The sequence below is a fragment of the Mirounga angustirostris genome, unplaced genomic scaffold, assembly GCF_029215605.1.
Source record: "Mirounga angustirostris isolate CCGP_5_RB_7025 unplaced genomic scaffold, mMirAng1.0.hap1 SCAF_5, whole genome shotgun sequence".
Taxonomy (NCBI): Eukaryota; Metazoa; Chordata; class Mammalia; order Carnivora; family Phocidae; genus Mirounga; species Mirounga angustirostris.
In genome coordinates, this window is record NW_026991713.1 from 114053721 (window position 1) to 114078030 (window position 24310).

General features: G+C 37.3%; 2 protein-coding genes across 2 annotated transcripts in view; one reads left to right on the top strand and one right to left on the bottom strand.

Moving 5' to 3' along the window:
- The window catches only part of LOC135364298 (ankyrin repeat domain-containing protein 26-like), a 362531-nt gene that overhangs the window by 235265 nt on the left and 102956 nt on the right, over positions 1 to 24310 (top strand).
- LOC123842471 (ankyrin repeat domain-containing protein 26-like) overlaps positions 1 to 24310 on the bottom strand; it is a 126902-nt gene that overhangs the window by 86400 nt on the left and 16192 nt on the right. Inside the window, 7 exon segments of the mRNA XM_064593500.1 lie at positions 834 to 927; positions 10349 to 10410; positions 10716 to 10845; positions 14676 to 14857; positions 14968 to 15025; positions 17433 to 17505; positions 22547 to 22583. Coding sequence (XP_064449570.1) covers positions 834 to 927; positions 10349 to 10410; positions 10716 to 10845; positions 14676 to 14857; positions 14968 to 15025; positions 17433 to 17505; positions 22547 to 22583 — 636 coding nt within the window.

Here is a 24310-nt window from a genome sequence, read left to right on the forward strand (position 1 = left end):
CATGGTCTCAGGGTCCTGGGATCGAGCCCCGCACTGGGCTCCCTGCTTGGCGGGAAGCCTGCTTCTCCCTCTCTCACTCCCCCTGCTTCTGTTCCCTCTCTCGCTGTCTCTCTCTCTGTGTCAAATAAATAAATAGAATTTTTAAAAAAGTCATAACCTTTCTAATGCACTTTTTATCAGGGCTAAAGCTTCCTTGATCTCCCCCTAACTGACCCTGCTCTCTTCTTCCTTCCAATTCTCCTATTTTGCACTAAATGATACTATCTGATGAAGTGCCACCATTTTATATGACATTAAGATATATACATTTATAGCTGGCTAGGACATAGCTCTGCATAATCAGCTACGCCAGTCCTTAATGTCGTCCCAACAGTGAGGAAATCAGTAAGAGTGGAAAAGTTTTGGCATACTACTCTGACAAACTTTGGTACTGGAAGCTCACTTGATATTATTCCTGCATTTCAAATACTCTGCTCTTCCTTTTAAAAGAATTATTTTATGTTACCACCTTCCACTATAAAGAGCTGCTTTGTCCTTCATTTACTCCCGGTACTCTCCGCCTTTCTCATCATTCCCTCTTTTCCTCTTATTTCCTGATGTTCCTTAGGTCTTAGAGTATCTTGAAATGGGACCAGTAATTTAGCTCCTTCAGTGGCACTCTCAATTTAATCTGTTGCTGACCCCTGATAAGATATACAATTGATCTCCTTTTCACATCTTTCTCCTTTCTATGCATTTAATAGGTGATTTTCTTTGGATATTAGAACATATCAGTATTCCCATTTTAAATTAACATTCTATCAAGTGACTTTTTAAGAAAATACAATTCTTACCTTCTACTTGTTCATTTAATATACGTGGTCCTTTCTGATCCGCAGCTCTAAATAAATGTTTAATGTCTTTCTTTGGAGGATTCTCAGAAATACTCTGTTAAAATTAACATCAAAAATGAGCTGCATAAAGACTTCCTAATCCTTTTCTAAGAAAATATCTGAATTTCCTACTTTAACAGCAATCAGACTTACAAATAAGAAAAGCATGTATTGAAAACCAAAACATCTAAAAACCTCATATATGCTTTCTAGATTAAGTGTACCTTTTAATCTACATTTGCCCACCGACTCTGTAAACTGAACATGGAAGGCCAGAGGAGTAAATACTTTCATAGACAGAAGACTGATTTATATGTACGTTTCAACAGGAACTAACAAAACACCTAACTCTCCTTTGCATTTCCCACCAAAATAAAAGGACATTAAAAATATGTATTTAAACAAATTCTTTAATAAGTATATTTGCTACGGATTTAAACTGTTCCTAATGGCAGAAACTTTTTCAGTGCTAAAGTAAGATACTTGACATGATGAGAAACCTTGGAGTATATCATGTTGAGTATAAACAGAACACTGTGGTAGCTGCTGCTTCATTTAGATAAACAAAGGCTTGGACTTTTTATTGATAGGAGAAATGGTTGAATGAAATGGCAAAGTAGGAAGAAAAACTTTCCTTGAAATTATATTTAAATAATAGCAAAAAACTTTAGATACAGGTATGAAACTCTTCAAAAAGTATAGTAAGCGGAGGGGCGAAAGATGGTGGAGGACTAGGGGACCCTATTTCAACTGGTCCCCAGAATTGTGCTGGATATCTACCAGACCACTCTGAGCACCCACGAAACCAGCCTGAGATGTAAGAAGATCTGGATCTCTACAAACAGAATATCGCAGGCAGTTGGTTTTGAGGTACGAAGCAGAGAGCCCTGATTCTGAGGGCAGATATCGGAGGATAAATGGCAGCGGGAGGGTGCTTGGCCGTGGGGATCCTGCACCCCCGGTCAGTGATAGCCTCGCACACTGCGGACACGGCACAGACTCGCAGACCGGTAGCCTCCGGAAAGAACTTTAGGGCAGCCCCTGGGGTGTAAAACCAGACCGGCGGGGTCGTGCACACGCGAACCGCAGCCCCCCGGACAGAAACCCACAGCGACGGTCGCGCGCACGTGAACTGCAGCCTCCGAGAGGGAAACATGGTGCACCGTGTCCCGCCGGTGAACTGCAAGCCCCGGGGTGGGAACCCCGAGCGGCGGATTTGTGCGCCCGCACGAACTGGGGGCGGCTGCCGGTTTTAGAAACACAAAGGGCAGAGACGTGCCCCGACGCTGGAGGCAGGACTGGGGGCGCTGTGGAGGGGCGCACAACCCAGGAGCCTGCAGTTTATAGCAGCATGGACAGAAACAGAGACAGTGTGGCCTGGAGAGCTCACGGAAGAACAGACTGTGGTCTCTCTGCTCTGAGGCAGAGGGTTGGAAACGGTCTCTTCTGCTCTGACTCGCAGAAGAGATGCGGAAAGCTGCCAGGGAAAGGCACCAGAGAACAAAAGCCCCAAAAACTGATTTCCACTGAGCCCATCCCCCACCACAGGGGCTCAGGGCAACTCCGCCCAAACAGGGTTGCCTGAGTAATAGTGCGGCAGGCCCCTCCCACAGAAGACAGGCTGGGAAAACAAGAGGCCAGCAACCCTAAGGTCCCAAGAAAACAGGTGCATCTTGCTTGGGTTCTGGTCAATAATTTAGACTCTATACATTCCCTCAAACACCCATCAACAGAATGACTAGGAGAAGGAGCCCCCAAAACAGAAAAGACTCAGAGATTATGACTTATGCTGCAGATTTACAAAGCGATGCAGATATAACCAAGATGTCAGAGATGGAATTCAGGCTAGCAATTGTGAAGACAATGGCTAGAATGTAGAAATCAATTAATGGCAACATGGAGTCTCTAAGGGCAGAAATAAAAGGTGAATTGGCAGAACTTAAAAATGCTATCAATGAGATCCAATCCAATCTAGATAATCTAACAGCTGAGGTAACTGAGGCAGAAGAAGCGACCTGGAAGACAATATAATAGATAAAAAGGGAAAAGACAAGGCCAGGGAAAAACAACTCAGAATCCATGAAAATAGAATCAGAGAAATAAGTGACGCCATGAAGTGTTCCAATGTCAGAATAATTGGAATCCTGGAAGGAGTGGAGAGAGAGAGAGGACTAGAAGATGTATTTGAGCAAATCGTAGCTGAGAACTTCCCTAATCTGGGGAATGAAACAAACATTTGAGTCCTAGAGGCAGAGAGGACCCCTCCCAAGATCAAGGAAAACAGGCCAACACCCCGGCATGTAATAGTAAAACTTGCAAATCTTAGAACCAAGGAAACCATCTTAAGGGCAGTTAGGAGGAAGAGATTCCTTACGTACAGAGGCAGGAACATCAGAATAACGTCAGACCTATCCACAGAGACCTGGCAAGCCAGAAAGGCCTGGCAAGATATACTCAGGGTACTAAAGGAGAAAAACATGCAGCCAAGAATACTTTATCTGGCAAGGCTTTCATTTAGAATGGATGGAGAGATGCAGAGCTTCCACGACCGGCAGAAACTGAAAGAATATGTGACCACTAAGCCGGCCCTGCAAGAAACATTAAGGGGAGTTCTATAAAAGGAGAAAGACCCCAAGAGTGATATACGACAGAAATTTACAGGGACAATGTATAAAAACAACATCTTCACAGGCAACGTGATGACAATTAATTCATATCTTTTAGTAATCACTCTCAACGTGAATGGCCTAAACGCTCCCATAAAACGGCACAGGGTTACAGATTGGATAAAAAGACAGGACCCATCCATATGCTGTGTACAAGAGACTCATTTTGAACCTAAAGATACATCCAGACTGAAAGTGAAGGGATGGAGATCTATCTTCCATGCCAACGGACCTCAAAAGAAAGCTGGGGTAGCAATTCTTATATCAGACAAATTAGATTTTAAACTGAAGTCTGTAATAAGAGACACGGAAGGACACTCTATCATTCTTAAAGGGTCTATCCAACAAGAAGATCTAACAATTGTAAATATCTATGCCCCTAACATGGGAGCAGCCATCTACATAAGCCAACTGTTAACCAAAATAAAGAGTCATATTGATAACAATACATTAATTGTAGGAGACCTCAATGCTCCACTCTCAGCAATGGACAGATCATCTAACCAGAAAATCAACAAGGAAACAAGAGCTTTGAATGACACACTGGACCAGATGGACCTCATAGATATATACAGAACATTCCACCCTAAAACAACAGAAGACTCATTCTTCTCGAGCGCACATGGAACTTTCTCCAGAATAGACCATATACTGGGCGACAAATCAGGTCTCAACCGATACCAAAAGACTGGGATTATTCCCTGCATATTCTCAGACCACAATGCTCTAAAACTGGAACTCAATCACAAGAGAAAATTTGGCAAAAATTCAAACACTTGGAAGCTAAAGAGCACACTGCTCAAGAATGTTTGGGTCAACTAAGAAATAAAAGAACTTAAAGAATTCAGGAAATCAATGAGAACGAAAACACATCGGTGCAAAACCTATGGGATACTGCAAAGGCGGTCCTAGGGGGAAATACATAGCCATCCAAGCCTCACTCAAAAAAATAGAAAGATCCCGAATTCACCAACTAACTCTACACCTTAAAGAACTAGAGAAAAAGCAACAAATGACGCCTAAGCCACGCATTAGAAGAGAAATAATTAAAATTAGAGCAGAAATCAATGAATTAGAAACCAGAAACACAGTAGATCAGATCAATGAAACTAGAAGTTGGTTCGTTGAAAGAATTAATAATACTGATAAACCACTGGCCAGACTTATCCAAAAGAAGAGAGAAAGGACCCAAATTAATAAAATTATGAATGAAAGGGGAGAGATCACGACCACCACCAAGGAAATAGAAACAATTATTAGAAATTATTATCAACAACTATATGCCAATAAGCTGAGCAACACCTGGAAAAAATGGATGCCCTCCTGGAAACCTATAAGCTGCCAAGACTGAAACAGGAAGAAACTGACAACCTCAATAGGCCAATAACCAGTAACGAGATTGAAGCAATGATCCAAAACCTCCCAAAAAACAAGAGTCCAGGGCGTGATGGATTCCTTGGGGAATTCTACCAAACAGTCAAAGAAGAAATAATACCTATTCTACTGAAGCTGTTTCAAAAAATAGAAACAGAAGGAAAACTTCCAAACTCATTCTATGAGGCCAGCATTACCTTAATCCCCAAACCAGGCAAAGATCCCATCAAAAAGGAGAATTTCAGACCGATATCCCTGATGAATATGGATTCCAAAATCCTCAACAAAATCCTAGCTAATAGGATCCAACAATACATTACAAGGATCATCCACCACGAACAAGTGGGATTTATCCCCGGGATGCAAGGGTGGTTCAACATTCGCAAATCAATCAATGTGATAGAACACATTAATAAGAGGAGGGAGAAGAACCATATGGTCCCCTCAATTGATGCAGAAAAAGCATTTGACAAAATACAACATCCTTTCCTGATTAAAACTCTCCAGAGTATAGGGATAGAGGGAATATTTCTCAAGCTCATAAAATCCATCTATGAAAAACCCACAGCGAATATCATCCTCAATGGGGAAAACCTGAGAGCCTTTCCCTTAAGATCAGGAACACGTCAAGGGTGCCCACTCTCACCACTGTTGTTCAACATAGTACTAGAAGTCCTAGCAACAGCAATCAGACAACAAAAAGAAATAAAAAGTATTCAAATTGGCAAAGAAGAAGTCAAACTCTCTCTTTTCACAGACGACATGATACTTTATGTGGAAAACCCAAAAGATTCCACCCCCAAATTACTAGAACTCATCCAGCAATTCAGTAATGTGGCAGGATACAAAATCAATGCACAGAAATCAGTTGCTTTCTTATACACTAACAACACAACTGTAGAAAGAGAAAATAAAGAAACGATTCCATTTACAATAGCAGCAAAAACCATAAGATACCTCGGAATAAACCTAACCAAAGAGGTAAAGGATATATACTCTAGGAACTACAAAACACTCATGAAAGAAATTGAAGAAGACACAAAAAGATGGAAAAATATTCCATGCTCATGGATCGGAAGAATAAACATTGTTAAAATGTCTATGCTACCCAGAGCAATCTATACCTTCAATGCCATCCCGATCAAAATTCCAATGACATTTTTCAAAGTGCTGGAACAAACAATCCTAAAATTTGAATGGAATCAGAAAAGACCCCGAATCGCCGAGGAACTGTTAAAAAAGAAAAACAAAGCTGGGGGCATCACGTTGCCCAATTTCAAGCTATATTACAAAGCAGTGATCACCAAGACAGCATGGTACCGGCACAAAAACAGACATACAGAGCAATGGAACAGAATAGAGAGCCCAGATATGGACCCTCAACTCTATGGTCAAATAATCTTTGACAAAGCAGGAAAAAACATGCAATGGAAAAAAGCCAGTCTCTTCAATAAATGGTGCTGGGAAAATTGGACAGCCACATGCAGAAGACTGAAACTCGACCATTGTCTAACACCATTCACAAAGATAAACTCAACGTGGATGAAAGACCTCAATGTGAGACAGGAATCCATCAAAATGCTAGACGAGAACATAGGCAGTAACCTCTTTGACATAGGCCACAGCAACTTCTTTCAAGATACATCTCCAAAAGCTAGTGAAACAAAAGGAAAAATGAAATTTGGGACTTCATCAAGATAAAAAGCTTCTGCACAGCAAAGGAAACAGTCAACAAAACAAAGTGGCAACCCACAGAATGGGAGAAGATATTTGCAAATGACACTACAGATAAAGGGCTGGTATCCAAGATCTATAAAGAACTTCTCAAACTCAACACCCAAGAAACAAATAATCAAGTCAAAAAGTGCGCAGAAGAGATGAACAGACACTTCTCTGAAGAAGACATACAAATGGCTAATAGACACATGAAAAAATGTTCATCATCATTACCATCAGGGAAATTCAAATCGAAACCACACTGAGATACCACCTTACACCAGTTAGAATGGCAAAAATGGACAGGGAAAGAAACAACAAATGTTGGAGAGGTTGTGCAGGAAGGGGAACCCTCTTACACTGTTGGTGGGAATGCAAGTTGGTACAGCTTATGCTAAGGAGATTATGCTAAGTGAAATAAGTCAAGCAGAGAAAGTCAATTATCATATGGTTTCACTTATTTGTGGAATATAAGGAATAACATGGAGGACATTAGGAGAAGGAAGGGAAAAATGGGCGGGGGGAATTGGAGGGAGAGATGAACCATGAGAGACTATGGACCTGAGAAACAAACAGGGTTTTAGAGGGGAGCGGGGAGGGGGGATTGGTTAGCCCGGTGATGGGTATTAAGGAGGGCACGCACTGCATGGAGCACTGGGTATTATACGAAAACAATGGATCGTGGATCACTACATCAAAAACTAATGATGTAATGTATGGTGAGTAACATAACATAATAAAATTAAAAAAAAAAAAGTAGTAAGCTTTCATAAGGGAAGAATAAGAACATTTATTTATTAATTACCTAAAATGTACCAGGCACTCGGGCGCCTGGGTGGCTCAGTTGGTTAAGCGACTGCCTTCGGCTCAGGTCATGATCCTGGAGTCCCTGGATGGAATCCCGCATCGGGCTCCCTGCTCGGCAGGGAGTCTGCTTCTCCCTATGACCCTCCCGACCCTCCCCCTCTCATGCTCTCTCTCTCTCAGTCTCTCTCTCAAATAAATAAATAAAATCTTAAAAAAAAAAAAATGTACCAGGCACTTATCTTAGTATGCACATTTTCTTTTCTATACACAACAATAACAATGACTATGTCAATGGGGTGGATCTTCCAGCTTCCTGGTCATTCCAAGTCATAAGAGTGAAATGATGAATAGATGTGATCCATGGTTCTCTCTGTCTAGAATGTTCTTCTCCAAGACCTTCACACGACTAGTCCTTCTCATCCGCCACTTGGCGGCTCTTGCCACATTCAGAGAGATCTTTCCTGACTAACAAAATTCCACTCCCATTCTCATCCCCATCCTAATTACAAACTCCCCCAAAACTCCCTAACCTAACATTTCCATTTTCTTTATATGAAGCACTTATAGTAACTTACCAATGGATTGTTGTTTCCTTATTTTTTCTGCTCCTACCACTACAGCCTAACCCCTCAACTTATACAGCCTGGTACATAGCTGATATTCAATAACAGAAATGTATTTAAGGTCAAAACATTTAAAATAATCTCACTGAGGGGGTGCCTGCGTGGCAGCATCAGTTAAGTGTCCAACTCTTGATTTCAGATCAGTTCATGATCTCAGGGTCATGAGATCAAGCCCCATGTCGGGCTCCGTGCTGAGCATGAAGCCTACTTGGAATTCTCTCTCTCCCTCTTCTTCTGCCCCTCCCCACCCTCTCACACGCTCTCTCTCTCTCTCTAAAAAATAAATAAAATCACCTCACTGAGAAGGTCTCAAGTACCAAGTCACTATACTGTCGACCCTTACACAATGCAAAGGTTAAGGGCGTTGACAGCCGTGCAGTCAAAAATCCACACATAACTTTTGATTCCCCAAAAACTTAACTACTAATCTCCTATTGAACTTCCTACTTTAAAAGCAATTAGACTTGAAAATAGGAACAATGTAAATGAAAAACCAAAACATTTAAATAGAAGACCTCGTATATGCTCTCTAGATCTAATCTATGTCTTAATCCTCATTTGGCCATTGACTCTGTAAACTGAGCATGGAAGGTCAGAGAAAATTATAACCTAATGCTGACCTTACCAATAATGTAAAATCAATTAACACATTTTGTGTGTTATATGTATTATATACTGTATTCTTACAATATAAAGAAAAGTTTATTAAGAAAATCATAAGGAAGAGAAAACAGATTAACAGTACTGAACTGTATCAAAAAAATAGTCTGCGTGTAAGTGGACACACAATTCAAACTCATCCTGTTCCAGGGTCAACTGTATACCTATACAATGTCACTGAAACGTAACATACCCCAACTTAGAAATCCACCTGCCCGTTCTAACTTTCCCATTCTTTTCTGGACACTACTGCCATTTATGTTACTGTCCTTCAGAAATCTTCACATTTAAAAAAAAGTGTCCTCAATATTTAATAAATCACTAAATACTGCTGTGATCATTTTTGTCCTATATTTCTATAGCAGCCTTTACAGTATACAAAGTGTTTTCACATTTGTTACCACATTTGTTCATTACACATACCTGAGAGGTAGGTATTAGTACCATTTTTATGAATCAGGTCACTGACATTCAAGCAGGTTAAACAAGTTTTTCTGGCATCCCACAGCTACCAAGTGACAGAACCAGGATGCTAGCATATCTTTTGACTTCAAATACGGTGCCTGCACCATTCTGAAGCACCTGCCTGTGCTAAGAGATCAGGTCCTTTTCACCTCCTTCCACAGTCTGTCACCTTAGAATAGGTCATCATTACTTTATACTTATGTTTCTACAAGTATGGCTGCCACAAAGATACTCAATGCATACTATTTTAACGATCCCAAATGGCTGTTACCTATTAAAACACCACAAAACCAGGGACACCTGGGTGGCTCAGTCGGTTCTGGGATCTAGCCCCATGTGCTCAGTGGGGAGCCTGCTTCTCCCTCTCCCTCCGCACCTCCCCCAGCTCATGCTCTCTTTCTCTATCTCTTTCTCTCTCAAATAAATAAATAAAATCTTTTTAAAAATAAATAAATAAAACACCACTAAACCAAATTGTTATTATAATCCCAATGCTCCTTGTAAATCTACTTGACAATCCAAGTATAATACTTTCAGGGCCCCTGGATGGCTCAGTCAGTTGAGTGTCCAACTCTTGGTATAGTAGGGCTCTGCGCCCAGAGGGAGTCTGCTTCAGATTCTCTTTCCCTCTCCCTCCTGCTCACTCACTCTCTCTCTCAAATAAATAAATAAAATCTTAAAAAAAAAAAAAAAAAAAAATATATATATATATATATATAAAATACTTTCAAGTCCCAGGCGTTAGCTTTTCAAGTTCCAAGTTGTAAAAAACTATAATCCAAACTTTCTAGATCTCATCAGAAATTTTGCACATCCATATACACCACAGAATCACATCTGGCCATAGGTTGGCCTGGAGTAATTCTTTAGTTTTTTAGATAACTTAATTTCAAAACGCAAACTAATTCCTTATCACTCCTAAACCTCAGTTTTCTGCAGTAATAATACACAGCTTTCATTAAGTTAAGCTTGCAAATTAGCAGAACTGTATTATGCTGTATTATTATATTTAGCACATAATTATTTTATCAATTACAGGTAAAAAGTATAAGGAAATAGTTTTTATGGGCAAATGCAGAGATGACAGAGTAAAGTCTAAGCATCCCTTTTATGCTTTAACATCATTCAATGCTTATATTTTAAAATAATAAGAAGAAAACAGTACCTCAGAATCCCAAGGTGATTCTCCATCTTCCTCTTCTCCTAATCCCAATGCTGACATCGTAACTATAAAATACAGTCACAGATAACATTAATGAGAACATGTATTATTATGAATTTTAAACATATGTACAAGCTTATCCCTACTCATGACTATTTCAATAAAATAAAAGTAATAGCAGTAAAGATTTTCAGAGGGTTGAATTATTTTCAGGAAGAAAAAGTTGGTAGTAGTCAGGATACTTAAAAAGAAAGACAGCAAAAGAAACATATCTTAATGAAATGCATAACATCTGGATCTACATACTTTCAGATTTCTTTATACTAGCATTTGAGCATAGGAAAAAATTCACAGATGTTTACTAACTTACCACTACTATTACTTTTGTATGCTCTATCAGCAGAAGTCAGATGGTCATTAACTGTTTGCTCTTGTGGAGCACTTTCAGTAATATTAATACCATTGTCTTTTTTTCCAGTTGCCGGCTGCACCTCTCCTTCCTATAAAAACAACACAAAACAAAAACCCAACTTCAGAAAACATCACATTAATTCACTTGTTCACTCACTCACTCACTCAGAAAGACAAAGACACACCGTACCTGTCAAGTCATAGGCACTATCGTGGGAGAAGGTGGAAATATAAACGACAGAGACTGCCCTATATGCTAGTAGGGGTAGAGATGGACCAAAACAATTAAGAACAGAAGGGTATCATTTACTAGTTCTGCAGGTGAAGTGAATAAAGTACAGTGAAGGCACAAAGGAGAAAAGAGTTGCATATGGGAAGCTCAGGAAATGCTGCAGATAGGGCTGTATATTGAAAGACAGACAAGGTGCACAAGGAGGGTGCAAAGGACACTCTAGAAAAGGTAGAATGAGCGAAAGGATGAAGTATGAAATAACGCAGTAAGTTACGATAGCTCCAGAATGTGGCAAAACTGGAACACAACTTTTGGGAATGGGACAGAGAGAGATAACTGGAAAATCAGGACTGAAGCAAAAAAGGCAAGTGTCATGCTAGAATATGAACTTTCTCCTTCATGTAATGGGGATCCACTAAATAAGCAGAGGAGTTACATCGTCAGAAATATATTGTAGAAAGGTCTGACAGCAATGTAAAGATGAACATAAGGGAACCAAAACCAGAAGAGTATTTCAAAACTATACGTGAGAGAGTGAATTATGATAATAAGATATGAAAAATGGTAAGCAGGGACAAAATACTGAATGTGGTGATTTTTCTGTTTTGTTTTTTACTTTTTTTTTTTAAGATTTTTTATTTATTTGTCAGAGACAGAGAAAGCACAAGCAGGAGGAGTGGCAGGCAGAGCGAGAAGCAGGCTTCCCGCTGAGCAAGGAGCCCAACTTGGGACTCAATCCCAGGACCCCCGGATCATGACCTGAGCTGAAGGCAGCCCCCTAACTGACTGAGCCTCCCAGGCGTCCCTTTTTCTAATTTAAATTCAATTAATTAACATATAATGTATTACTGGTTTCAGAGGTAGAGATGTGGTGATTTTTTTTTTTAAAGATTTACTTATTTTGAGAGAGAGAGTGTGTGTGCGTGCAGGGGGAGGGGCAGAGGGAGAGGAAGAGAGAGAATCCTCAAGCAGACTCCCTACTCAGTATGGAGCCTGTAACAGGGCTTGATACCAGGACCCCTGAGATCATGACCTGAGCCAACATCAAGAGTCGGATGCTTAACCAAGTGAGCCACCCAGGTGCCCCTGGATGTAGTAATTTCAGGGAAGTTTGCAGTCCAGGATTTTTCCTGCTTCAGTGTTTCAGTGGCACAATATACTAGGATGGGGAAAACAAATGACAAAGCAGATTACAAAAAGTCAGGGAAGAGGAAAGGGTCAGAAACAAAGTCTTCAATCTGGGACATACCAAATTGGAAGCACCTAAGGAGAAAGTTTTACACAAATACATTTGGAGTAGGAAAAAATGACAGGAAAAGCACATGATGTTAATAAAACAAATATCTATAAAATATACTAACCTGATATAATTAATGTAAACCTACACAGAACTCTGAAATTTTCAGAATAAAAATAAAAGCAGGGGGGGGAAAAACCATGGGATTCAATATTTCATTTATATACTTCAACATTAGTTTCAAGGATAGAAAATAGACTTTTATTAATATAGGCAAGTTAGTGGGCACCTGGGTGGCTCAACTCGTTAAGCATCTGACTCTTGATTTTGGCTCAGGTCATGATCTCAGGTTTGTCAGATTGAGTCCCAAATCAGGCTCCATGCTCAGTGGGGAGTCTGCTTCTCTCCCTCTCTTTTCCTCTCCTTCTGCCCCTCCCCCTGACTCTCTCTCTCTCTGAAATAAATATTTAGAAAAAAAAATATATATATAGGCAAGTATTAATTTCTTTAATGAATAGCATTTTTAAGATTAATAAAAAGATTTAATTGCAAAACACCAATTCAAGATTTTGTAAGAATAATTTTCTAAAAATTAATTTTAAAAGATTTAAATTGTAGAAGAGAAATACTTATAGGATTATAGAATTTTGAGGCATCTTTAAGTACTACTACAATGTACGAGAAAAATATAAAGCCCTATTTTAAAATTCACATGATTTTCTTATTCCACTGTGAACAGCATACTAATAGCTCTAATTTCCTATCAATGAATATAGGATGGTAGTTAAAGACTGGGGAAAGAATCTAGTATTAAAAAATTAATAATCATGATCATCCAAGTTGAAGGTTTTAAAGTCTCCAAATACATGTATGATCATCAAGCAGGACCCAATATTCACAGAAGGAAAGAAGAAAGGGACAAAAAAAAATCAAATCACCAGTATTTCTGAATTTCAGATATGAAAGAATTCACATGTTAAATTTAACAACTATGGGGCGCCTGGCTGGCTCAGTTGGAAGAGTGTGTGACTCTTGATCTCAGGGTGGTGAGTTCAAGCCCCATGTTGGGTATAGAGATTACTTAAAATTTTTTAAATCTAAAACAAAAATTAACAACGATGAATACTAAAGTTTCCTGAGAATAATATAAAATGTATCTACTATTGGAGATATTTGAAAAAGTAAAAATCATCTTCCAGAAATAATTCTGTATACTCTGTTGGCAACCTTTCCTTCCTTATGATTCTACAATGACAAACAGTTCATATTAGAAAAAAACCTATAAATTGTGAGTTCATTCATTTGATGTGTGTCTGTGTATCTATTAAATGCAGATACAATTAAAAATAAATTATAAATCACAATCCAGAAACAAAATTTTCTATTTTTTCTTTAAGAGTGTTACAGCTTAAAATTTATTTCATTTATTGGATAAAGATTAAGAACCTCACTTACATAATCAGAAATTTCAGTTTTAATTAATGAAAAGACTAAATGTTTACTTATTTCCTCTCTTTAGTCTCAAAAAGATCTAAAACCTACCAAGATTCTACCACACAGGAAGTTAAATCAGAAACCACAAGAAAGGGCACCTGGGTGGCTCGGTTGGTTTAGAGTCTGCCTTCAGCTTAGGTCATGAACCCAGGGTCCTTGGATTGAGTCCTGCATCAGGCTCCCTCCTCAGTGGGGAGTCTGCTTCTCCCTCTGCACCTCCTCCTGCTCGTGCACTCACACTCTCTCTCTCTCACAAAAATAAATATATAAAATCTTACAAAAGAAAGAAAGAAAGAAACCACAAGAAAGACAATGGCCAAAAATTCAAAATTCATAATAAATCTGATTAAGGCCTAAAACAGATTTCACTTTGCATTATCTATAAACACAGGTTTTGCTAAATTAAATATAAGATAGCACACTTTATTAAACTTAAATGGAAGGATAAAATTTTCTTCCAGTTCTTCATAAAAGTCAGCTTTAAGTCATTCAGAAGAGTCTAAGCATTTTTTTTTATTACTTCACGTTGTTTTCTTATTTTGCACTTAAAATAATTTCTACCATATTTTGTAATATAGAGTATCTGCTCTCCCTTAGCCTCACTACTGCTGTTGTCTTTTTATAATAATCTCTCTCAACTCTTTAATCTTTACATTCATCTTGCCCTTCTTAAATTAATTCTTCCCCCCACCCCCTCCCTCATCTTCACATCCATCTAGCTGTTCTTTCCAGTTGCTTTCTAATTCTTTCCTTCCATAATGGCATACCTAAGAATTGTTTACTCCCACCAACCTTTATAAATCTCAATCTGGTACTTACCTCTCTGTTGTTATTATATTATTTCCCCTTATGATCTTGAGGACTTCTGTTTTTTCCTAAGATTCTTTTCATTATAAGGATCAAGAGGATGGTATGTGAAAAAAATAGGGAAAAAAGCTTAAAACAGAACAACTTACCTTTATAACACCATGGCCTGCTAACGATTTGACAGGTTTTGAAAAAGCAGGACAAGAAAAGTCATTGGCTTTGAATGGTGGTTTGTAAAGAAGTCCAACTATATTTTCATCTTCATAATCAGAATTATCGTGCTCAGATAAAGTTCTACCTCCTAGTGTTATAAGGCCACATTTTGTTCCCACTTAGTAAAAAACAAAATAAAAAGAACATGAAAATATCTGTAATTTCGAATTACTGAATAATACAAGAATGGGCAAAAATTAGTGAATAACACGTCTTCAAATAGCTTACCATTCTTGAATTGCTCAGAAGCATTCATTAGCGCTCTCAAGTTTGGTTTTGGGACAGTCTAGAAAAAAATTAATAGTTTTAAGGACTACAAGTATCACATTTGATAAAATAATTATTATTTTAATTTTAATTATTATTGATAATTCCCCATTATCAAATGAGCACCACTACACAGAGAACACAGGTTTTGGAATCATTCAAATGGAGATTCAAATCTCAGTTCTGCCATTTACTAAGCCTATATTTTCTCCTGGGATGAGGATTATGAGAGATTTAATAGCTAGTCCCAAAATGTTATTTTCCTTACCCCTAACTGATTATTATATATATATTCTTCCTCAAAAAGTTAAAAATAAAGCTACCCTACAACCCAGCAATTGCACTACTAGGTATTTATCCAAAGGATACAAACATAGTGATCTGAAGGGGCACCTGCACCCCAACAATTTACTTTATAGAGAAAAAATTAAATTCCTTACTACAGTTTTTTTAAACAAATAAATGTAGAGTGAGAAAAGTCAGTGTTATTAGGGATATACTATGAATGAAAGCCTCTGTTTTAGATATATTTATAATATATATGTAATGTATATATTTACAATATATACATAATATATATATTTATAATATGTAATTCAAAAAATTTAAGAGACTTCTGTTTATAGTATATCCATAATCATATTTACATATACTGAAAAATATTTTTTCCACTTACCTTTACCTTATCAGTACCTGAAAGTTATAAATTATTACTATAGAGAGAAAAAAATAGAAAAAGAAATGTTTCTAACACATCAACTTTCCACATGGAGAAAGAATTGGTAATGAGAATTCTAAGGAGAAATGTACACCTTGAAAGGATATCTAATGAGACACAGATGGGGTTAAAGAAAAAAGTTGAGGAATTTGTATCTAAAATTCTGAGCTCATGGGGTGCCTTGGTGGCTCAGTCGGTTGGTTAAGCATCTGCCTTTGGCTCGGGTCATGATCCCGGAGTCCTGGGATTGAGCCCCACATCGTGCTCCTGGCTCTGCGGGGAGCCTGCTTCTCACTCTGACTCTCTCCCCTCTCATGCTGTTTCTCTCTCTCAAATAAATAAATAAATAAAATCTTAAAAAAAAAAAAAAGAAAATTCTGAGCTCACAATTAGAGGATACTAAAAAATATACTGTAACCTTTTTTCTTATTTATTTATTTCCTCAACATCATTCATTTGCACTTATAAATCTTAAACATAAAAAGGGAATATAGGGCGTCTGGGTGGCTCAGTTGGTTAAGCGACTGCCTTCAGCTCAGGTCATGATCTTGGAGTCCCGGGATCGAGTCCCACATCGGGGGGGTGGAGGGGGGGGCGCCTGCTCAGCGGGGGGGTCTGCTTCTCCCTCTGACCCTCCCCACTCTCATGTGGTCTCTCTCATTCTCTCTGTCTCAAATAAATAAATCTTTTTAAAAAATAGGAATATAAATTTGAGCCATATTTTTAAAAATTCATGTATTTAATTATGACACACTATGCACATTACTTATAACATTCCATTATACAGAATTCCATCTGTCTGCTCATTTATTCACATTCAAAAAATATTAAATTGCTTCTTCCAAGCAAGACTTTATTCTAGGTGTTCCAGGAGATGGACAATTACGTTTCCTAACATCCAGTAGCTTATAATGATGCAGGGGCTTTAAAATGAATATTTAAATAAGAATGAAATTTTAAATTGTAGAATCTGATACAAAGATTGAGTAGATATTTTTAAAAACTGTAATATAAAAGATTTCTGAAATTGGACATTTTACCATATGGGTATGAAGAGCCTCTGCTTCTAGAGCTGATTATTATTTTAGGCAAAACATGTATTCTTCACTTAGATAACGTTTTAACTATAATCTTAATGGAATTATTTTGAAAACACAGTGGAATACCTTTGCAATATAAATTCTGAGAATTTAAATTTCTGAATTTCCACAATTTCTAATATTATTTTAGTCTAAATGTACAACAAAGGATAAAAATAGAGAAAAAAGTCTTTTGTAAAACTATATGTTACCAAGGGAAAAACGTCCGCAATAATTGAATCCACTAAAGATTTCATTTAGGCATGAGTATTATAAATGTCATGTTAAGAAAGAAAGAAAAGTCATGTTAAGATAACTTAAAACTCACAGAAAAATCCTTATCCTACACCAAATATCTTATTTCCTCCATTATGGAAAAGCTTTTCCCAATATAATTTTCCTGTCATTACCTATTTTCCAGCCCATTTTTTTCAGCCTCCACCTTCAGTATTTACCAGAGTAAAAAAAAAAAAAAAAAAAAAAAAAAAAAATTCTACAAAATGGTTTGTTCTGACCCACTTTCCATTACAAACAAAATGATGATAGGTAGGCCACTGCTAAATTTTAAGAGTAAATAATATACAAACTAAATTCAGAGCAGGAAAACAAATTTCACAAGAGTACTTTACCTTGATATCAAAATTAAAGTCTTCATCATCTGATGTAGGCCATGAATCATCAGTACCAGGTTTAACAGAAATACTTTAGAGCAAAAACATCAACAAAAACAAGTTCATTAAAAAGAAAAATCGAATGAAAGGTCAGCTATTTACTGAATGAACTTTCTTGATAATACTTAAAATTTGGCCTCTGTTTTTGTTAAGTTTTTATTTTAAATCCTATATCATTAACATACAAGTGCTATATTAGTTTCATGTATACAATATAATGATAGGGCAATTCCATACATCACCCAGTGCTCATCATGACAAGTGCATTCCTTAATCTCTGTCTCCTATTTCACCCATTCCCCCACCCATCTCCCTCCCCTCTGGTAACCATCAATTTGTTCTCTATCGTTAAGAGTCTGTTTCTTGGTTTGTCTTTTTTTTTTTTCTCCCTTTGCTCATTTTTATTGTTTCTTAAATTCTACATATGAGTAAAATCATATGGTATTTGTCTTTCTCTGACTTCACTTAGCATAATACTCTCTAGTTCCACCCATTTCATTGCAAATGGCAAGATTTCATTCTTTTCTATGCCTGAATAATATTCCATTGTGTATGTATATCACTTTTTACCCATTCATCTATCAATGGACACTTGGGCTGACTCTTGTAAATAATGCTGCAGTAAACATAGGAGTGCATGTATCCCTTTGAATTGGTGTTTCCGTATTTTTTGGTAAATACCCAGTAGTGCAATTACTCGATTATAGGGTAGTTCTATTTTTAACTTTTTGAGGAAACTCCATACTGTTTCCCACAGTGGCTGCACCAGTTTGCATTCCCACCAACAATCCAAGAGGGTTCCTTTTCCTCCACATCCTCACCAACACTTGTTTCTTGTGTTTTTGATTTTAGTCATTCTGACAGGTGTGCAGTGGTGTCTCATTGTAGTTTTGATTTGCATTTCCCTGATGATGAGTGATGTTGAGCATCTTCTTATGTGCCTGTTGACCATCTGTATGTTTTCTTTGGAAAAATGTCTGTTCATGTCTTCTGATCATTTTTCAACCGGGTTGTGTTTTGGGTGTTGAGTTCTATCAGTTCTTTGTATTTGTATACTAACCCTTTATCAGCTATGTCATTTGCAAAGATCCTCTCCTATTCATAGGTTGCCTTTTCATTTTGTGGACTGATTCCTTCACTGTGCAAAAGCTTTTGATTTTGATGTAGTCCCAATAGTTTATTTTTGTTTTTATTGTTCTTGCCTCAAGAGACATAATTAGAGAAAAACAAACAAACAAAAAAACAAAACACCACTGCTACAGCCAATATCAGAGAGATTACTGCTTGTGCTCTCTTCAAATATTTGATTTCAGGTGTCACATTTAGGTCTTAAACCCATTTTTGAGTGTATTTTTAAAGAAAGTGGTCCAGTTTCATTCTTTTGCATGTAGCTGTCCAGTTCTCCCAACACCATTTGTTGAAAAGACTGCTTTTTCTCCATTGGATATTCTTTCCTGCTTTGTCAAAGATTAATTGACCATATAGTTATGGGTTTATTTCTGGGGTTTTCTGTTCTATTCCACTGATCTATATTTGTTTTTTGCCAGTACCATACTGTTTTGATGACTACAGCTTTGTAATATAACTTGAAATCTGGAACTGTGATACTTCCAATTTGTTTTTCAATATTGCCTTGGCTATTCGAGGTCTTCAGTGGTTCCATACAAATTTTAGGATTGTTTGTTCTAGTTCTGTGAAAAATGTTGGTATTTTAATAGGCATTGCATTAAATCTGTAGATTGCCTGGGGTAGTATAGACATTTTAACAATATGTGTTTTTCCCATTCATGAGCATGCAACGTCTTTCCACTTCTTCTGTCTTGACACAATTTCTGTCATCAATGTTTTATAGTTGTTAGAGTACAGGTCTTTCAAAATTTGGTCTCTGTTTTTAAGAAGGTTTTCGTTATCTATCTTGCCTCCACCTCTCCGAAGATGTGAAATACCTAGTAAAGACCCAGTCTTAGTTCCCATAACTAAGAGTGACAGGCAAGGAATTCTCTGAAATGTTTGAAAGTTAATTGTTCAAAAGTTAACCACAATGAATTATCGCCTTACACCTGTCAGAATGGCTAGAATCAAAAACACAAAAAACAAGTGTTGGTGAGGATGTAGAGAAAAAGGAACCCTTGTGCACTGGTGGTGGGGATAGAAAATGGTGTGAAAAACAGTATGGAGGTTCCTTGAAATATTAAAAATAGAAATAACACAAGATCCAGTAATTCCATTACTGGTTACTTACTTTCCCAAAGAAAATGAAAACACTGATTTGAAAAGATATATGCACCCCCATGTTTACTGCAGCATTATTTACAACAGCCAATATATGGAAACAACCCAAGTGTCCATCAACAGATGTATCTCTTACACACACACACACACACACACACACAGAGGAATGTTACTCAGCCATAAAAAAGAATATGATCTTGCCATTTGCAACAATGTAGATGTACCTAGAGGGTATTATGCTAAGTGAAATAGTCAGAGAAAGACAAATATTGTATGATTTCACTTATATGTAGAATCTAGAAAGCAGAACAAATGAACAAACAAAAAGCAGAAACAGACCCAGAAATAGAGAGAATTCTGTATTGCCAGAAGGGAAGGAGGTGGGGGACGGACGAAATGGGTGAAGGGGAATGGGAGGTTCAGGATTCCAGTTATAGTAAGTCACAGGGATACAAGTACAACATAGGGAATATAGTCACTGGTATTGTAATAGCATTATGCAGTAACAGATAGTAGCTACACTTGTGGTAAGCATGGTGTAACATATAGAGTTGTTCAAGCACTACCTTGTACGCCTGAAACTAACATAACATCTTGTGTCAACTATGCTTCAATTAAAAGAAATAAATAAATATATAAATGTTAAAGAACAAATTTATGTTATTAGTGGGAATACTATTCCCAGATTAAAAGATTAAAAATTATAAGGTTCAAATTTTTTCCTTCACTGGTCCTGCCTTATTTAGGTCTACATAAACGAGCAAGACCTTAAAAACCTTCATAGGCACTCAGATACCCAAGAAGAGAGACTGCTATAAAAACAGAGTCCGGGTGGCTGTGCCTCTATTTCCCTATACACTGCCTAATATTTTCTTTCTGTGAGTTCCCACCCCTATTATCACTCTTCTGCAGGGCTCAGTGGTACTCTCCAACCTTTAAGTCTTTAGTCTATGAAAGCACAGACTCCCAAAACAAGGATAGGCTCAAATGTCCAAGAGTAGGAGCCATTTCCTGCTCCTGGAGAACAAGCAAAATGGAGTTTCAGTCATCCATGGAGTCATCTCAACGTAGACATGTTACCAACTACCCAAATAAAACTCCTGTTACTGATTTGACAGCCACTCATACCCCACCAAACCCTACATGTACATGGGCAGGGCATCAGAGAATTAAGAAAAGAGGTGGAGTGAGGAGACCGCTACCTTGGGCCATACATCTATGTTGTGTAGAATCTCCATTGCGCCTATTACTCAAGAGGATCTAAGCCACTCTCTGTAAGTTGGGGTGGAAGTAAATGATATCACATTCTTATATGCTGTAAAAAGATTCTTCCCAGTGGCTCAAATGATTTTAATATCTCTCAACAGAAAACCTGAAGTATGCTAGTTCATTCAATTAAACCAACAAACAAAAAAGCTGCTCAAGATTCTCTTCAACCCTCTATTTTAATATGCCTTTCTAAACAACTCCCAATATCCTGTGTCCTTCATTCCTTTGTGTGTGTGTGTGTATCCGTCATTCCTATAATTCATCTTTATCTAACTTATCATAAACCCCAATATTCTGACATCTTTCCTAAAACTATCCAACCCAGTGTTATTCTTCTTGAAACTTGGCCTCTCCTGCTAATTCCTTCCTTACCCCCCTTCACTGTGTTCATAAGACCCCCTCCCCATCTTTCAATTATTAAAACATTTACCTACAAGATGAGAAAAAAGGAAAAAACCTGAATTTAAATCTCATTTCTGTCACTTATCATATCCAAATAAGTCACTTTTAATCTCTTTTGAGTTTCAAATTCTCCATTTAAACAACCACTTGGTGGGAGGATGTTGAACATAGGTTGCAGTACCAGAGGGTATTTTGATTAATTCATCTCTAAGATTCCTTAAGATCCTGAAATTCTATGTGCTTTTGATTTTGTCTATAGAAACACAGAGACTATTTAGCTGGCAGAAATGGAAACAATTAATGGACTAAAAGAAACACCAAGAAAAGCAAAGTAAAAAAAAAAAAAAAATCAAGAAAAGATTATAGAAAAGTCATGGAGAAAAAGAAAAAGGTCTACAAAAAAAAAAGAAGAAGCTTCAAAGAACTAGTCAAGGGTACTAGCCTAGGTAAAACTAGACTGGGAAGTCAGTAAGTAGAGAATCATTTAGAAATATCCTCTAAATAGATGATAAATTTAATTAATGCAACATGGTCTACACCTAGATTACATATCCTTCACTTCTGGAAAAATCATTCATCTCAAGGAGAGCAGACATCACTATATCTAAGAATTTGCCTGATTAGGTCTTGCTTATGTAAAAGCTATGTACTGTGGCCATCGGTAACTGAGATCCACCCTAAAATCTTTGACAGTAAAAACAACAGACTAGTTACCACTGCAGTAATTACCTCTAGTTATCACTAGTTGTCAAATATATTAGGACAAATGCTTGAACTAACCTGGTTTCTTAAGAAAACTCTAAATCAGGGTTAACACATAACTAAATTTGACTGAGTTGATCTGACTAGGATCTGTATCTTAATCCCAGTGCTGCTGAGGGACAAAAGAATGGAGATGGGAGTCACACAGGCTGACAGTCAAATCATGGGTCTGCTACTCATTAACTATGTAATCACAGGTCAATTAATCAACCTCCCTGCACCACGGCTGACTAATAAAAAATAGGCTATAATAGCAGAGCTACTTTGTGAAGCTATTGTAATGACTATATAAGTAATAAGTGTCAAGCACATAATATAGTGTCTAGCCCAGAGCAGAACTCAACAAATGCTTTTCTCTGTATTCCCTTAGTTAACACATAATTTGAAAGACTCCATAAAAATCCTACCTGCTTAAAGACTCTTCTTCAGCACTCTTATCTGCCACTAAAGAAAAAAGCAAAATACATTTTAAATCAACAACAGAAAAATACAGAATATTAAAAGTATAAGACTGATGATTTGTTAAAAAGTATTCCTTCAAGATCACACCTGGAAACCACACTGGAATGAGTATTAATTATATTATTGGTAGGCAGTTAATGCATTAAGAAATCCTACTTTCTCCTCTACATTTACCAAATGCAAGAAAAGAATGGTATTTATCAGAATTTGATACCTCCAAGTGAATGTTTATAATGACCATAATTGTAACCAAGCCCTATGAGACTGACGGAAAACAGTATCATTAGCAGAATCATTATCATAGACCGACAATGTCAAACCTAAATAACATGATTCTTCTGGACTTCCACTACTAGGAGCAGTTAAAAGAGACTGCATTTATTTTGCTGTAACACAACAGAACTTCTCCAGCTCTTCAGCAGAGACTGTTAAGTTTAGGATGAAACATCTCATCACAAACTTTGGTCTATAGCCACTGTACTTTGCAGCATGGCAAAACATAGCAAACAGACTCTCTCTGGCCTTATTTCCAATTGCAGGTAAGTATGAAAGATTTTAGTGATTTTAGTGATTCTGGTTTTATAAAGTATAACCTCTTGAGACTATCTACTTTCATTGCTAGAGAGTCTATCTGGACCCATCTCTTAGACCAGAATGGTACCAATGGTTAGTGCTAGGTAGTAGTACATGATGTCATTGTTCTCAACCCTCCCCATTATGTGACAAATGTCTATAGAAATCACACTTTTTCAGTCTGTAAGGCATATGTCATCAGATCCTACACTGATGAACACAAAACAAAACAAAGGACAAAGAATATCTTGAATCACTATATTCAATTACCTTGGAATTTTAATTTTTCAAACATTCAAGAAGAGGGGCGCCTGGGTGGCTCAGTCGGTTAAGTGGTTAAGCATCTGCCTTCAGCTCAGGTCATGATCTCAGGGTCCTGACATCGAGCCCCGCATCGGGCTCCCTGCTCAGTGGGGGTGTCTGCATCTCCCTCTCCCTCTGCCCCTCCCCCTCCTCGAGTTCTCTCTCTCTCTCTCAAATAAATAAATAATATCTTTAAAAAAATAAAATAAAATAAAAATAAATTAAAAAATAAGCATTCAAGAAGATATCCACTGTATGATTGCAACTATATGACATTCTGGAAAAAGTAAAACTTTTCAAGTTAGGAGTTAAGGGTTGCGGCAAAAGGAGGGATGAATAGGCACAGCACAGAGGACTTTTAAGGCAGTGAGACTATTCCATGTCATTATACATTTGTTAAAACCAATAGAATGTACAACACCAAGACTGCACCGAAATGTAAATTATGGACTTTGGATGATAAAGATGAGTTAATGTAAATAAAACAATGTATCCCTGTGGTACAGGATGTTGACAACAGGGGAGGCTATGCATGTATGGGAACATGGGGTAAATGGAAACTCTGTACTTTCTGCTATATTTTGCTGTTAACTTGAAAATGTTCTAAAAAGTAAGGTCTATTTTTCGTGAAGGAAAAAAAAGGTATCCATTAAGCCTGCTATCACCATGTATTAAAGTAAGATACAGCCACCGTGAAAATTAAGATAAAGACCGAAGTAACAGAATACAGGTATTATCCACCAAATTGAAGTATATGAAAATACATAAAGCAAATAATTTTAATTGCATACTTAGGCAAGAAAATAACTGACAATTATATAATCGAATCTTAT